Genomic DNA, 14,609 nt, shown 5'->3' on the forward strand with positions numbered 1-14,609 from the left:
GTTGTCAAGAATGGTTGGACTAGTTCACAGATCTCAACAGTACATTAATTTGGCATGCCTATTTCCCCATGTCCTTTCCAGCATTTTGTCATTTTCTTTTTTTGTCATCTTAGCTAATCCAATGAGTTTGAGGTAGTACTTCATAATTGTTGTAATTTGCGTTTCTCTATTTGTTAGTGGGTTATAACATTTTTATATGGTTTTTTTGATAGCTTTGATTTCGTCTTCTGAAAACTGTCTATTCATATCCTTTGACCATCTATCAATTAGGAATTTTATTTTTATCAATTTGATTCAGTTCCTATATATTTTAGAAATGAGACCTTTATTCGAGAAACTTGCTATAAATTTTTTCCTCAGCTTCCTGCATTTCTCATTTAAGCAGCTTTGATTTTGTTAATGCAAAAATTAGCATTTATATTGTTAACTATAATGTCCAAATATTTGCTATGTAGAAACGCTTTGAATGTAGTGAAGAATGATCTGATAGCAAAAGTGGATGAGTTGACCTGTGAGAAGGATGTGCTACAAGGAGAACTAGAGGCTGTGAAGCAAGCCAAGCTGAAACTGGAGGAGAAGAACAAAGAATTGGAAGAAGAGCTTAGGAAGTGAGTGACTCCATTATTTTAAATAGCTTCACCTTAAATTGAATTGAACACTCCTTCTGTCATGGTTTTCCTTTAATCTTGATTGATCTGTGAGCATAGCATTAGAATAACTTGTCCTAAAAGGGGGCAGCTAATAAGCCTAAAAAAAATCTTGTTGAAAGAGATACCACCAATTAAATAGTGATTATGTTTTAGTACTTAGTCATGGTTCTGTACTCTTCAAAAAAGATTCTCTTAACTCAGTTTGAATCGCATTTTGTTTTCTTCTTTTTTTTGGCTAGAGCTCGAGCAGAAGCTGAAGAAGCAAGGCAGAAAGCAAAAGATGATGATGATGTAGGTATAGCATTTTAACCGGTCTGTATGAAAAGCTTTTTTCCCGTTGCATTGTAGAGAAAGTTGGTTTACTTAGTTTGAGGTTGTAACATTTTAAATAGGGAATGTTGTTGTTTAGTCACTTTCAATTGTGTCTGACTCTTCATGACACCATTTAGAGTTTTCCTGGCAAACATGCTGGAGTGGTTTGCCATTTCCTTCTCCAGCTCATTTTATAGATGAAGAAACTGAGGCCAGATTTGAAGTCAGGAAGATGAATCTTCCTGACTCTAGTCCAGCACTCTATCCACTGCACCACCTACCTGTCCCCAGATAGGGAATAAAAAACCCTGTAAAGAAAAATGGATGCTGTTTTGTTGACAGCATAGTTAAAGGGTCTCTTCTGTCACCTCAGCATTGCTCAACACAACCCTAGACTTTTTGCCTCCCCCCAGTCAGAATTATGGAACTCATTGGTGACACTGAATGTCCCTTAGTATACACTTGCTACTTAATCATCATATTCCTACATTGCCTTTAAAGAAAGGTGACACTGCTCATTTCTACCAATGTGATATGGGCTTTGGGTTACTTTTGGGGCAGTGGTATAAGTTTATGCTAATCCATTCCTGTACGCTAAGAGACATTGGTATGCTGGAGCTAGCTCATATAGGCTCACAAGAGCCAACTTTTAAATTTTCATTCTGAACATTTACACCTTAAAATTGGCAAATGCTACAGATCAGGCCTTGATTTATTGTTTTGTTGATTGTCTTGACTTTAAAAAGTTATGGATATAATGTTAGTGATAAAAATTAAACTTTAAAACTCATCATATGCACACAATCTCCTCCCTCCCCACCCCCAAGCCAGTTGTTAAAATTTACCAGTGCACCCCTCCTAGGAGGTCCCTCTTTTCACCTTAGCTGGATTTAAGAGTAGGTCACTTGATTATGGAACAGCAAAGCTAACAGTCCTACATGGCAATCAAACCCCCCAAGCCCCTTGGCAAATTAGCACAGTATCCTCACTAACTGGGCCAACCAATCAAAGTAATGTTCATTTTCTCTCTATATTCATTACTGTTAATTTGCAATAAATTGTTACTTCACTGGATCTGTTTTCTCATTCCTGTGGATACAGATTGCAGTCCATCCAAATCCTATCCTGTAAATTCTTTAGAACTGCCTACCCTAAAGATTAGGTCTATCCTCCTTCACTCATGACATTGTATGAGCAACAGTGGAGCATATGGGCTACCCATTTATTATGCTTTGCTCTTACTACATATTCCTCTTTTATTTTTGTTTTTATTTTTTTGAGTCTAAAAAAGTAGTAGATTCAGTAGAGCAAAGTACTACTTTAAAGCCTCCCAGATGAAATATATTGTTACTCAAAAAATAGATTGTGAAATTCTTCTGCCTATAATCGGAATACCTCAGGTTCCAATGGAAGAGTTATTTTCTAGGTTATTCCATTCCATATTATATTATACTAATATTATATTATATTACATATTATATATTATTAAGTTATTATCTATTGACAAATAAAAGTACTTTTAAGTTTTTACATAAAAAATTTTAGTGCATCAACACTTAATTAAAGTATTGCATTTGGAGTCTGATCACCTAGATTCAAAATCTACCTCTGCTATTTACTACCCTGTAACTTTGGGCAAGTTACTTAACTTATCCAGTCCTGTTTCTTTATTTCTAAAATGAGGTGGATGACCAGGAATATTCCTTTTAGCTCTAAACCTCTGACCCTGTAATCATATGTTACAGCAGTGGTTAGTCATTAAAATTTTGCAGTTTTCTGGTGATTTGTGGTTGTTCTTTTCAGTTACATTGTTGATGGCATTGTATATATCACTTTCCTGGTTCTTCTTTATTTTTCATCAGTTCATATAAATCTTCCATACTGTGTACTCTTCTTTTCTTGAAGCACAAATATTTCACTACATTCATGTGTTACCCCTTGTTTAGCCATTCCCCAGTTAATGGACATCTACCTTCTTTCCAGTTTTTTGCTGTTATAGAAAGTGCCGCTATATTTTGTTATACATGAAGCTGTTTTTTTGTCATTGATCTACTTGCAGATTATCACCAAGCAATCAATCAGTAACTGCTTATTAAGTATTTACTATGTTCCCTACACTATAGAATCACATAGAATATTGTCACAAAGGGTCTGGATGTTTTAGTCATTCTTTTGCACATTCCAAATTGCTGCATAATATTTTAATTTGTATCTATTTATACTTTACATTTCTAGCTGGTTTTCTAAATCTTTGCCCTCACTTAATTGCCAACATCTGACTAATTTACCTTCCTCCCTTTTGATCATTAACAAGGTAGTAAATTGCAGTGGAACATGGTGGAATCGATAGAGAGCTGGCCTTAGAGTGATCTCCCACAGATTGGCTCTGTGGCCCTAGGCAAGTCACATGACTTCTCAGTGCAGAAGCAACCCTCTAAGACTAGAAGTTGCATAGCAGGTGCTTACTCCTATTGGTAGAGGGACTTCCTCTGTACACTGATGAAATCACAGGTGGAGCTAAAAAATTTTTTCTTACAGGCCTTGAGGGAATCTAGAAGACTAGTGGGCACACATACAAATGTGGAATGGATGGCCAGATATTTGAAAAAATTATACAAAACTCATCTTTGTTTTTTTAATTCCATAAACAGTATATAAATTCTGTGGATCTCTTCAAATCCAATATGAACCTATAGGAGCCATCCTGTTGTTTTTTCCTTTCTTTGTAGAGTGACATACCCACAGCTCAGAGGAAACGGTTTACTCGAGTAGAGATGGCACGTGTCCTTATGGAAAGAAACCAGTATAAAGAGAGGTTGATGGAGCTTCAAGAAGCTGTGCGATGGACAGAGATGATAAGGTTAGTGTTGGAAGGGCGCCATATTTGTGATCGCTGTTAGTTTTTTAGTGTCTAGAGCAACAATTTGGCTAGCAGCTGTTGTGGGAGTGAAAGACCAACACAAGACCAGCAACAAGAAGGCTGCTGGCACAGATTCTCTGATCTGTTTTTCTGAGGAAAGCAACTTTAAGGGGTTAACAATCTCAGTTTGATCATACATATGTGAATGCACTTAGTTCAGGGGGAAAAGATCAGCCCCCTGAACTTCAAGGCAAATACAAACAGAAATTACAAACATCAACAGACAAAACCTTGTCTGATCAAATCACAATTCATAGTTACCAGAGAAGCACCAACATGTATCTGGGTTACAAAGCCAGGAGGGAGGCAGGTTCAACAGCTTTCCCAGAGTCTCATCACCCATATACTTTCTATGAGTGTACCCCCAAAAGTCAAACACCAACCTTGGATCTTATATACCTGTCTCAGGGCCCAGGGGCACTTGAGGCTCACCATTTAGAGCATGAGAAATCACTAAACACCAAGAATGTGGGAAAGCTCCAGCCACCAGCAACACATCATATACAATTCAGACTCTCGATTGTCTTAGTGCTTAGAAACACTCCAAAACAAAAAAGATCCCATCATACCTGCCCCATTAAAACAAAAAAACAGTGAAAAGTCCCATTTTGCTTGCCATTACAGTGTGTCATTTATTCCTTCAGTCATTAGGTTCCTGCTTCGCTATTTGCTTAGTCCAGTGAGAGCACAGCTTATGCCCAAAGTAATGCTACCAAACTAATATCAAAATTGGGCCAATGAGGGTTGTGTTCATGAGGCCACACTAATGTCATCTCAGTAGCTTAGCAGTAGTTGTCAGCTCATTAGGAAATAAGTCTCTCATCCCAATAGTACTCTGTTACTCACTTAGTCTTCACTGATTGATACCTTTTGTTTTTGTCACGTTCCTTAGTCTTCTCTCCCCCTAAAAGAAAATTTTTTAAAGGGAAAAAAAACCTGTTCAGCAAAACAAACCAATATGTTGAGCTTGTATTCCACATCCATAGTCTGACAGCACTTTATAAATGATGTCAGGAAAGAAAGTTTTATTTTCACTTTTTGAGAAGTGTTATAGCACCTGTTTTTGAATTGTTCCCTCTCAGTTCTCAAGCAGAGTACTTCCTCCATCACCTAATGCTTCCATCTGTTGGTCACATGTACCTGGTACAGGTCAACTAGGCTTTAGTCAACATAATAAGCATGTTGCTAAAAAGTTGAATGTAAATAAAATCTTTTGAATTCTATCTTAAATGAGAAAGGGAGTTTATTATTTAAAAGAACTCTTTTGTGTGAATAATTTTGTAAAGTGGATAATGTTTCTGTCATGCTAAATCATCACAAATTTTAATTTTGAATTTTCACTTACTGAATTTTCTTAATGGGGTACACCTATTCACTTGGATTTAAAATTGTATAGCGTGTTTTCTTTCTTACAGTATTGACTTCCTTGGTATTATGTGTTTTTATTTAAGAAGAATATATTCCCCTTGTAAAAATGATGTACAATATGATTCATTATATATTTTACAGTTATTTAAATGCTTCTGAGAGAATTCCATTTTCTAATCTCTTTTTAACAGATGAAGAAACTAAAATATCAAGAGTTATGTTTTCAGCATACAGCATCCGATAGATAATATAGCATCCATCTATCAGAGATAGGATTAAGGACTAGATTTGTGATTTTATTGTTCCAAGGCAGTGATGTCAAACTCAAATAGAAACAGGGCTTAATTGACTACATAAGGATCCCTATTGGCCACACATTGACCGTATTAACTGTTTTAGTATATTTTTATTTATGTTGTTAAATATTTCCCAATTCTATGTTAATCTAGTTTAGGCCATACTTAGGAGTGTGATGAGAGCCAGATACAGGGCGAGGGCCTAATATTTGACACCTTTGGTGTAGGGAACTCCTGGGTAAAGCAGTTCCCTCTATCAAATGCAGGTCAACATCTCCTCTAGGCATCTTACATTACTGAAAGGTTAAGTGACTTGCTATCATGTTACCAGTAGATCTTAGAGGTAAGACTTGAATGCAGTTCTTTATGGTTCTTGGGCCAGCTGTTAACTACCACACTGACTCTGTAGGCTCTAATATTAAATATAAATTGATGATTATTCCAGGCTTTCTTCTTTTTAGAAGTAGTAGTATTTCACATAGTCATCCTCTGTCCACATTTTGTTTCCCACCTGCAAAAGTTTTAGTTTGCTCCCAGGTCATTTTAGAATTTCTAGCTATTCCTTAAAGTAAAAGTTTGAGTTCACATTTTATTAACACTGTTAATTGCACCGCTTCATTGGTCTTAGCTGTCCATTTTGCTTCCAGAGTAAATGAAAATTGTAATTTACATTTTAAATGCTTCTGAACCTTTAAAAATTTGCCTTAATTTTTTGAAACCAGAGTGAAGCTTCTGACTACGTATGTGAAATTTTCATCCTTTTTCCAACTCAGAGCAAACTGCATCTTTTTTGAAATTCCATACAAGTCACCATCAGCCTCATTTCTCCTCTCCCCCTTTGCTACACTAGAATTTTGTAGTTTTTTAATGTTTCTGAGATCACTAAACATTTTCTAAAGTGCCCAAATTACAGTTAGTACTTCTCTATTTGCTGGCTGTTTATGGTGTTGTCACCAAGATGGCAACATTTGAGGTGGGGGGGGGGGGGGGCATTGACACAAATATGACTCCTGATAGGAAACTGTGGAATGAGTACTCAACGCCAGCCAGAGACAGAGCCACATGCGTGTAGTGTCAACTAACCAAGCTTGAGACAAGCTCAGAGATTGTGAGCTTCAGGGGCCTATGCTTGTCAACCAGTTCAGGGTCAGTATAGTGAGCTCCCAGGAGAAGGGGCCATCTAGTGGCCTAAGAGGGGGCAAACAGCCTGAGTTGGAAACAGGGCAGTTTAAAGCTTTTGTGCAGTCCTAGTGCAACTGGGCCCATAAATAGCCCCTGCCCTTTAGCCTAGCTGAGATAGACCTTGTCTTTTAAAAAAAAATACTTTTAAAACATTGAAAATGATTTGTTCTGACAAAAAGAAGTGTGTGATGTAGTAAAGCGTTGAACTGGGAGTCAGAAAGTCCTTGGTTCAAATCCTGTCTCTCTGAGCCTCAGTTTCCTCATGATACCACCTATGATACTTAACTAAAAGGATTGTTGTATGAAGCCCAAATGAGATTTTGTACGTAATGTCTTGTAGATATTAAAGCACTGTTTCAGTCATTATTCAAAAAATAACAGTTCACACACAAAAAAAGTAGTCATGTCCACTGTTTGTTAAAATGAATCTCATGTGTGTTATGTCATATTACTGTGTGTTAATACATGCTCAAAAACTTGGTGCTTGACTTTATATATGCATATTTTACTTTTTCTTTAGGGCATCAAGAGAAAATCCAGCCATGCAGGAAAAAAAAAGGTCAAGCATTTGGCAATTGTAAGTCTCTAAAAACAAGTCAGGCTAATAAAGAACACTTCAAAGTAGGAAGTTGTTATGTTAAAATGACTTATCACTGATAGTTTTTATGTCCTATTCAATTTTCCCCCTCTATTGTCATGTAAAGATTGCTAAATTGAACCTTTTCTTTTTGACACTTAGCATGCCAACTGGGTAAGGCTGTTCTTGAAGACAAAAATAGGATCTCGTAAGCTGCATCCTCTAGTGTTGGTTATGCACTTAGTGAAGTAGTGAAAGTCTATGCCTAAATTGCATTGAAGTGACAATGAATTCATGAAATGGATGATAAAATGGGTCCCCATTAAGTATTTGTTCCATATTTAGTGATTGATAAGAAATTTTGATTTTAAGATGGGAAACATAGTGTTTGCGGGGTTTGAGTAGTGTTTGTGTGTTGAACTTTTGCATATGGTTATGCTATGATGATTGCGTTACTGTGCTTATGACATGTCGTTTTCCAATTAACTTGTCACCTTCATTTAGTCGTAATTGCTTTACTCGATGTTCAGTTAGTTTATTTCCATTTCTATTTAATCAGAAAAATGAGACCAAGTCAAAATTGTTTCATCACTTTATTATAACAGTTGCAACAATGAGCCTAGACTCACGTTGGTTGCTGTTACCTTATCTTGCCCCTCACCAGCACCCACTTTTACATTGTACTGGTAGCATCTTATTAAGAATCTGACCCAAACAGGAATATTCTGGTACATAAGGTGGCCTTCCCTCAGTAGACATTCAGGAGAGTGAAGGAGATTTCTTCCATTATTTTAACTTAGAAATATTTGTTTCCAAATCTCTTTAAAGACCTGCCATGCAAGCATCACTTTTTTACCTCCTTATCTCTGTGAATCTGAGGCTGGTTTTGAGTTATAGCTAAAGCTTCTAAGAGGGGCTGCAAATTTGTATAGATAATATAGACAATCCTCTAGTTCTAACCCATCATGCCTCAAAGCACTTTGGCTTTGCAGTGCTCTAAAAGAGTTGTTGTAGAGCTAGGATTGGTTTTTCAAGTTAAACATGGCATTTTTGTTTTCTCATTTCAGTTTCAGCCGACTTTTTAGTTCCTCAAGTAATACCTCCAAGAAGCCTGAACCCCCAGTTAATTTAAAATATAATGCACCGACCTCCCATGTTACCCCCTCTGTGAAGAAAAGAAGCAGCACTTTATCTCAGCTACCTGGGGATAAATCAAAAGCTTTTGACTTCCTCAGCGAAGAGTAAGTGCCTTTGGCCCTTGGTTGTAGAGGTGGTCATGCTCTGTGGGTTGGAAAACTTGCAGAATGTCCTATTACTACGTGCCAGAAGTTACAAACAATTGAGATAAAAATCTGCAATTAAACTGCTTTTTAATAGAACTACAGTTTGGCCAGTTTTCATATGGAAAAAGGAATCAAAGAGGAACACTTGAAATTCTTCTAACATTTTTATATTGTATAAGCATTTATAAGACTTTTTTATGCTGGATTTCTTAGGCTTATGATCTAAACTAATAAGTACAGGGGGAAATTATCTGTATTTTTAAAAAGATTAAAGTCACCTTGAATTTTTGTGCTTTTGAAGCAAAAAAGAATTGATTAGAGAACCATTATCTTCATTCTTTCCAAGAAAGTTCTCTCTTAATAATTTTTTAGTAGTAACTTTTTAGGTATGTGAGGGAGGATGTGAAGTAAACATAAGGATTGATCTTTTCTGTATAGCTAAACCTTGAAACCTTAGTGAAAGTGCTTAGCTTATGAGTCATCTTTTTTCAGTTGTTCAGTTGATTAAAATAATCTAGTAATCTGTATTCATTACACAAATGTGACATAGGTACATTTTCTTTTATTTTTTATTTTTTTAAAATTTATTTATTTAGCATATTTAGTTTTCAGCATTGATTTTCACAAGAGTTTGAATTACAAATTTTCTCCCCATTTCTACCCTCCCCCCCACTCCAAGATGACGTATATTCTGGTTGCCCTGTTCCCCATTCAGCCCTCCCTTCTGTCACCCCACTCCCCTCCCATCCCCTTTTCCCTTCCTTTCTTGTAGGGCAAGATAAATTTCTACGCCCCATTGCCTGTGTAGCTTATTTTCTAGTTGCATGCAAAAACTTTTTTTTGTTTGTTTTTGAACATCTGTTTTTAAAACTTTGAGTTCCAAATTCTCTCCCCTCTTCCCTTCCCACCCACCCTCCCTAAGAAGTCGAGCAATTCAACCTAGGCCACACATGTATCATTATGTATAACCCTTCCACAATACTCATGTTGTAAAAGGCTAACTACATTTTGCTCCTTTTCAACCCATCCCGCTTTATTGAATTTTCTCCCTTGACCCTGTCCCCTTTCGAAAGTGTTTGTTTGGATTACCTCTACCCCCATCTGCCCTCCCCTCCATCATCCCCCCCCTTTTATTTTATTTTTTTTTTTATCTTCCTCCCTCTTCTTTCCTGTGGGGTAAGATACCCAATTGAGTATGTGTGGTATTCCCTCCTCAGGCCAAATTTGATGAGAGCAAGATTCACTCATTCCCCCCTCACCTGCCCTCTCCCCATCTCCCACAGAACTTCTTCCTCTTGCCACCTTTATGCGAGATAATCCACCCCATTCTATCTCTCCCTATCTCCCTCTCAATATATTCCTCTCTCATCCCTTAATTTGATTTTATTTCTTTTAGATATCTTCCCTTCATCTTCAACTCACCCTGTGTCCTCTCTCTCTCTCTCTCTCTCTCTCTCTCTCTCTCTCTCTCTCTCTCTCTCTCTCTCTTTCTCTCTCTTTATATATATACACACACATACATATATACATACATGCACATTCACATATATATATATATATATATACACACACACACACACATAAACATATATATGCATATTCCTTTCAGCTACTATGATATTGAGGTCTCATGAATCATACACATCATCTTTCTATGTAGGAATGTAAACAAAACAGTTCAACTTTAGTAAGTCCCTTGCAATTTCTTTTTCTTGTTCTTTTTCTTGATTACCTTTTCATGCTTCTCTTGATTCTTGTGTTTGAAAGTCAGATTTTCTATTCAGCTCTGGTCTTTTCACTGAGAAAGCTTGAAAGGCCGATATTTTATTGAAAGTTCATATTTTTTTTTTTTGGCTTTTTGGCTTTTTGGCAGGGCAATCGGGGTTACGTGACTTGCCCAAGGTCACACAGCTAGTACATGTGTCAAGTATCTGAGGCCGGATTTGAACTCAGGTCCTCCTGACTCCAGGGCCGGTTTTCTACTCACTGTGCCACGTAGCTACCCCTGAAAGTCCATATTTTGCCTTGGAGCATGATACTCAGTTTTGCTGGGTAGGTGATTCTTGGTTTTAATCCTAGCTCCATTGACCTCCGGAATATCGTATTCCAAGCCCTTCGATCTCTTAATGTAGAAGCTGCCAGATCTTGGGTTATTCTGATTATGTTTCCACAATACTCAAATTGTTTCTTTCTGGATGCTTGCAGTATTTTCTCCTTGATCTGGGAGCTCTGGAATTTGGCGACAATATTCCTAGGAGATTTCTTTTTGGGATCTATTTGAGGAGGCGATCGGTGGATTCTTTCAATTTGTATTTTGCCCTGCGGCTCTAGAATATCAGGGCAGTTCTCCTTGATAATTTCTTGAAAGATGATATCTAGGCTCTTTTTTTGATCATGGCTTTCAGGTAGTCCAATAATTTTTAAATGATCTCTCCTGGATCTATTTTCCAGGTCAGTGGTTTTTCCAAGGAGATATTTGACATTGTCTTCCATTTTTTCATTCCTTTGGTTCTGTTTTATAATATCTTGATTTCTCATAAAGTCACTAGCTTCCACTTGCTCCAATCTAATTTTTAAGGTAGTATTTTTTTCAGTGGTCCATTGGACCTTCTTTTCCATTTGGCTAATTCTGCCTTTCAAGGCATTCTTCTCCTCATTGGCTTTTTGGAGCTCTTTTGCCATTTGAGTTAGTCTATTTTTTAAGGTGTTGTTTTCTTCAGTGTATTTTTCAGTATTTTTTTGGGTCTCCTTTAGCAAGTCATTGACTTGTTTTTCATGGTTTTCTCGCATCCTTCTCATTTCTCTTCCCAATTTTTCCTCTACTTCTCTAACTTGCTTTTCCAAATCCTTTTTGAGCTCTTCCATGGCCTGAGACCAGTTCATGTTTTTCTTGGAGGCTTTTGATGTAGGCTCTTGCACTTTGTTGACTTCTTTAGGCTGTATGTTTTGGTCTTCTTTGTCAGCAAAGAAAGAATCCAAAGTCTGAGACTGAATCTGGGTGTGTTTTCGCTGCCTGGCCATATTCCCAACCAACTAACTTGACCCTTGAGTTTTTCAGTGGGGTATGACTGCTTGTAGACTAAAGACTTCTATGTTCAACGTTTGGGGGGCATGGGGGGCTGCCACACCAGCACTCCTCCTTCCCCAAGAACCCCCAACTCAGACTGGGCTTAGAGCTTCAGCAGGCTGTGCACTCCTGGTCTGATCTGCCACTTAATTCCTCCCACCAGGTGGGCCTGGGGCCAGAAGCAACAGCAGCTGTAGCTGCCCCGGGGCGGTGGCCGAACTGTGAACTCCTTCTACTCCCCAGCTTTTCCCACTAACCTTCTCACTGTCTTTGGTGTTTGTGGGTTGAGAAGTCTGGTAACTGCTGCAGCTCACTGATTCAGGGTGCTAGGGCCCTCTCCGCCCGGCTCCTGGTCTGGTTGGTCTGAGCAGCTTACACTGGGCTCTGCTCTGCTCCCCTCCCAGCTCCCTGTGGGATAGAACTCGCCCAGAGACCATCCAGGCTGTCCTGGGCTGGAGCCCTGCTTCCCTCTGCTGTTTTGTGGGTTCTGCAGTTCTAGAATTGGTTCAGAGCCATTTTTTATAGGTTTTTGGAGGGACTTGGCGGGGAGCAAACTGCTTTCCACCTGCCATCTTGGCTCCGCCCCCTATGGTCAGTCGAAATAGATACATTTTCAACAGAAAGAGAAAATGTTTTTCAAAACAAACAGCATGTGAGTTCAAAAAGTCTTTGTACTTCACCTTATTTCATGATTAGGTAAATGGTGAATTAAAAAAAAATGAGATGGTGGTCATATAAATTTTTTCTTTTCAAAATTTCCTCTTGTCTAGAACTGAAGCCAGCTTAGCTTCCCGAAGGGAACAGAAGAGAGAACAGTACCGCCAGGTGAAGGCGCATGTTCAGAAGGAAGATGGCAGAGTACAAGCTTTTGGCTGGAGTTTGCCCCAGAAGTACAAACAGGTATACTGGAGACACGCTGCACACACTAGAAAGGGGCATGTGTGTTCATTCTTAAACCTATAAAGCATGCTCGTGAAAAGCTTTGTGGATAGAAGCTGCCCATTTTTAGACTTTCAAGCTAATATCAACTAAAAGGAGAAGAAAAACTTTAAGTGGAAAGCCCTTTTACTACCTTTCAAAATAAAAATAAAAATTTTCAAAACCTAAATATAAATGCCTTTCATTGGGTTCCCTATTTTGTTCTGGGGAGGTGATTTGTTATATGTAGGTTTCCACTTGGGCTGTTATTTGTGTGTGAGCACAAGCACACACACATATAGGCATATCTTTTGAGTATAGCAATGTCATTGACTTTTCCAAGTTGATGAAGGATAAATGAAATGTTTGCTGCTTTTCAAAACAAACAGAATTTTTCCCCATTTCACTTAACTCTGGTGAAAGTAAAGGACTGTTTTATTAATTGTGTAGGAAAGCTGAATTTAATTATAATCACATTGTTAAAGCCAAACACCTCTTCCTCATGGCTTTTCCTACACCCCAGTCCAGAAGGACAGGCAGTGGGGTGACTTGTACTCTTAGACTTTCCTGCCTCCCAGCCCAGTGAAGTAGGTGGATGGCCAAGGCCCAGCACTCCTAGCCTTTGTCCTATAGACCACCCCGTGAAGACTGTGAGCAATACAATTCATCTGCCTCTTACTGTCACCCTTATTTTGTTCTCTTATCTCTGTACAACTTCCTCACTAGATGTAAACTTTCCCCAACCCTAATTTTCATCCCCATCTTCCCTGCCTACCCATGTCCTGTTCCACCTCAGCCCACCCCTTCCACAGTGCCCTCTGGACTTCCCATTTCATAATGAACACATTTCCTTTCCATTTACTTGTTTTCAATGAGACCCTGTTTCCCCAGATGACACTCTTGTCTTTGGCGATGCAATTCCTCCCTGGCTATAGGTTCTCTCAAAATACTCATCTGAATAGGGAGGAGTATTACATTAGCGATGGTAGGTACTATTGTCTGCTGGCCTATAGGTCATCCTCCTCTTTTTCTCTAGGAATACATCACCTCTTCCCTAACCCTAGGAGGTTATATTCTTTATTCATACTGATACTCTGTGCTAACCTCCCAATTCTTGTAATTCTCCTTCACGCTGAGCTTTGCGTAGGGATAGTCAACACCCTGGATTTCACAAACATTCTGTTCTCTCACTTTTTCTTTCCTTATTATCAGGTATTAGTAGTAACTGATAATCCTTGATTTGACCATAACCTCTCATCATTCTCTCTCCCTATGCCTAAACTGTCTTAAAAACATTTTGTTTATTCTTGTGATCTCCAGTCCTCTGCTTCTTGTTACTTTCTTAGATCATTACTTATCCCCTGACTTCCTTTTCCTCCTTTTCCAGTCTCCACCCTTTAGTTAATCAATTCAGCTCCATACTGTCCTCTATCCTGAAATCCCTGACCCCCTTATCCTTTGGCCACTTAATCTGTTGTCCTACTTCAACCCTAGATAATTCCATCACTCTCCCTCACATCTCCAGTCAATTGCCACATCTCACTACTCTTACTTTTCTGCCATCTCTTACATCATTTCCTTTCTATTGGCATAGCTACCACCTTAATTCAGGCCTTCACCATCTCTGGCCTAGACTATTGAAATGGCCATCTAATTGCCCTTCCCCTACTTAGGAAATGCCAGTAGCTCCCACTGTACTCTAGGATCAAATAGAAGCACCTCTTTTTTGTGTTGTAAAGCTCTTTACAAGCTCCTCCCAATTTGTATTTTGACTCCTTCCCATACTCTATAGTCTGTCCAAACTGTCCTTGTCTTTATTCCTTATACATAGTTTTATTTCTTATTACTATGTCTTTCACCTGACTATTATGGACTAAGTTCAAGTTCTACCTTCTATAAAAAAGTCTGTACTGATTTTCCCCTGAACTGCCTTATACTTATGTTGTACATGTGTGCATGTGCATATGAGAATGTGTATGCATGCATGTGTATGTGTAGTCTGTTAATGTCAGAATGTGTGTGCATATAGCTCTGCA

At 38.3% G+C, this 14,609-nt stretch overlaps 1 protein-coding gene across 6 annotated transcripts in view; it reads left to right on the forward strand.

Moving 5' to 3' along the window:
- The window catches only part of SPAG9 (sperm associated antigen 9), a 144,291-nt gene that overhangs the window by 104,694 nt on the left and 24,988 nt on the right, over positions 1–14,609 (forward strand). For 4 of the 6 annotated variants that reach the window (XM_036756407.1, XM_036756405.1, XM_036756409.1 and 1 more), the window contains 6 exons: positions 456–608; positions 890–941; positions 3,692–3,822; positions 7,249–7,305; positions 8,373–8,546; positions 12,426–12,555. In XM_036756407.1, coding sequence (XP_036612302.1) covers positions 456–608; positions 890–941; positions 3,692–3,822; positions 7,249–7,305; positions 8,373–8,546; positions 12,426–12,555 — 697 coding nt within the window. Of the gene's footprint in view, positions 1–455; positions 609–889; positions 942–3,691; positions 3,823–7,248; positions 7,306–7,467; positions 7,480–8,372; positions 8,547–12,425; positions 12,556–14,609 lie in introns of all 6 variants that reach the window. The other 2 variants (XM_036756404.1, XM_036756406.1) reach the window with 1 other exon arrangement.

Source organism: Trichosurus vulpecula, chromosome 4 (genome assembly GCF_011100635.1).
Source record: "Trichosurus vulpecula isolate mTriVul1 chromosome 4, mTriVul1.pri, whole genome shotgun sequence".
Lineage (NCBI taxonomy): Eukaryota > Metazoa > Chordata > Mammalia > Diprotodontia > Phalangeridae > Trichosurus > Trichosurus vulpecula.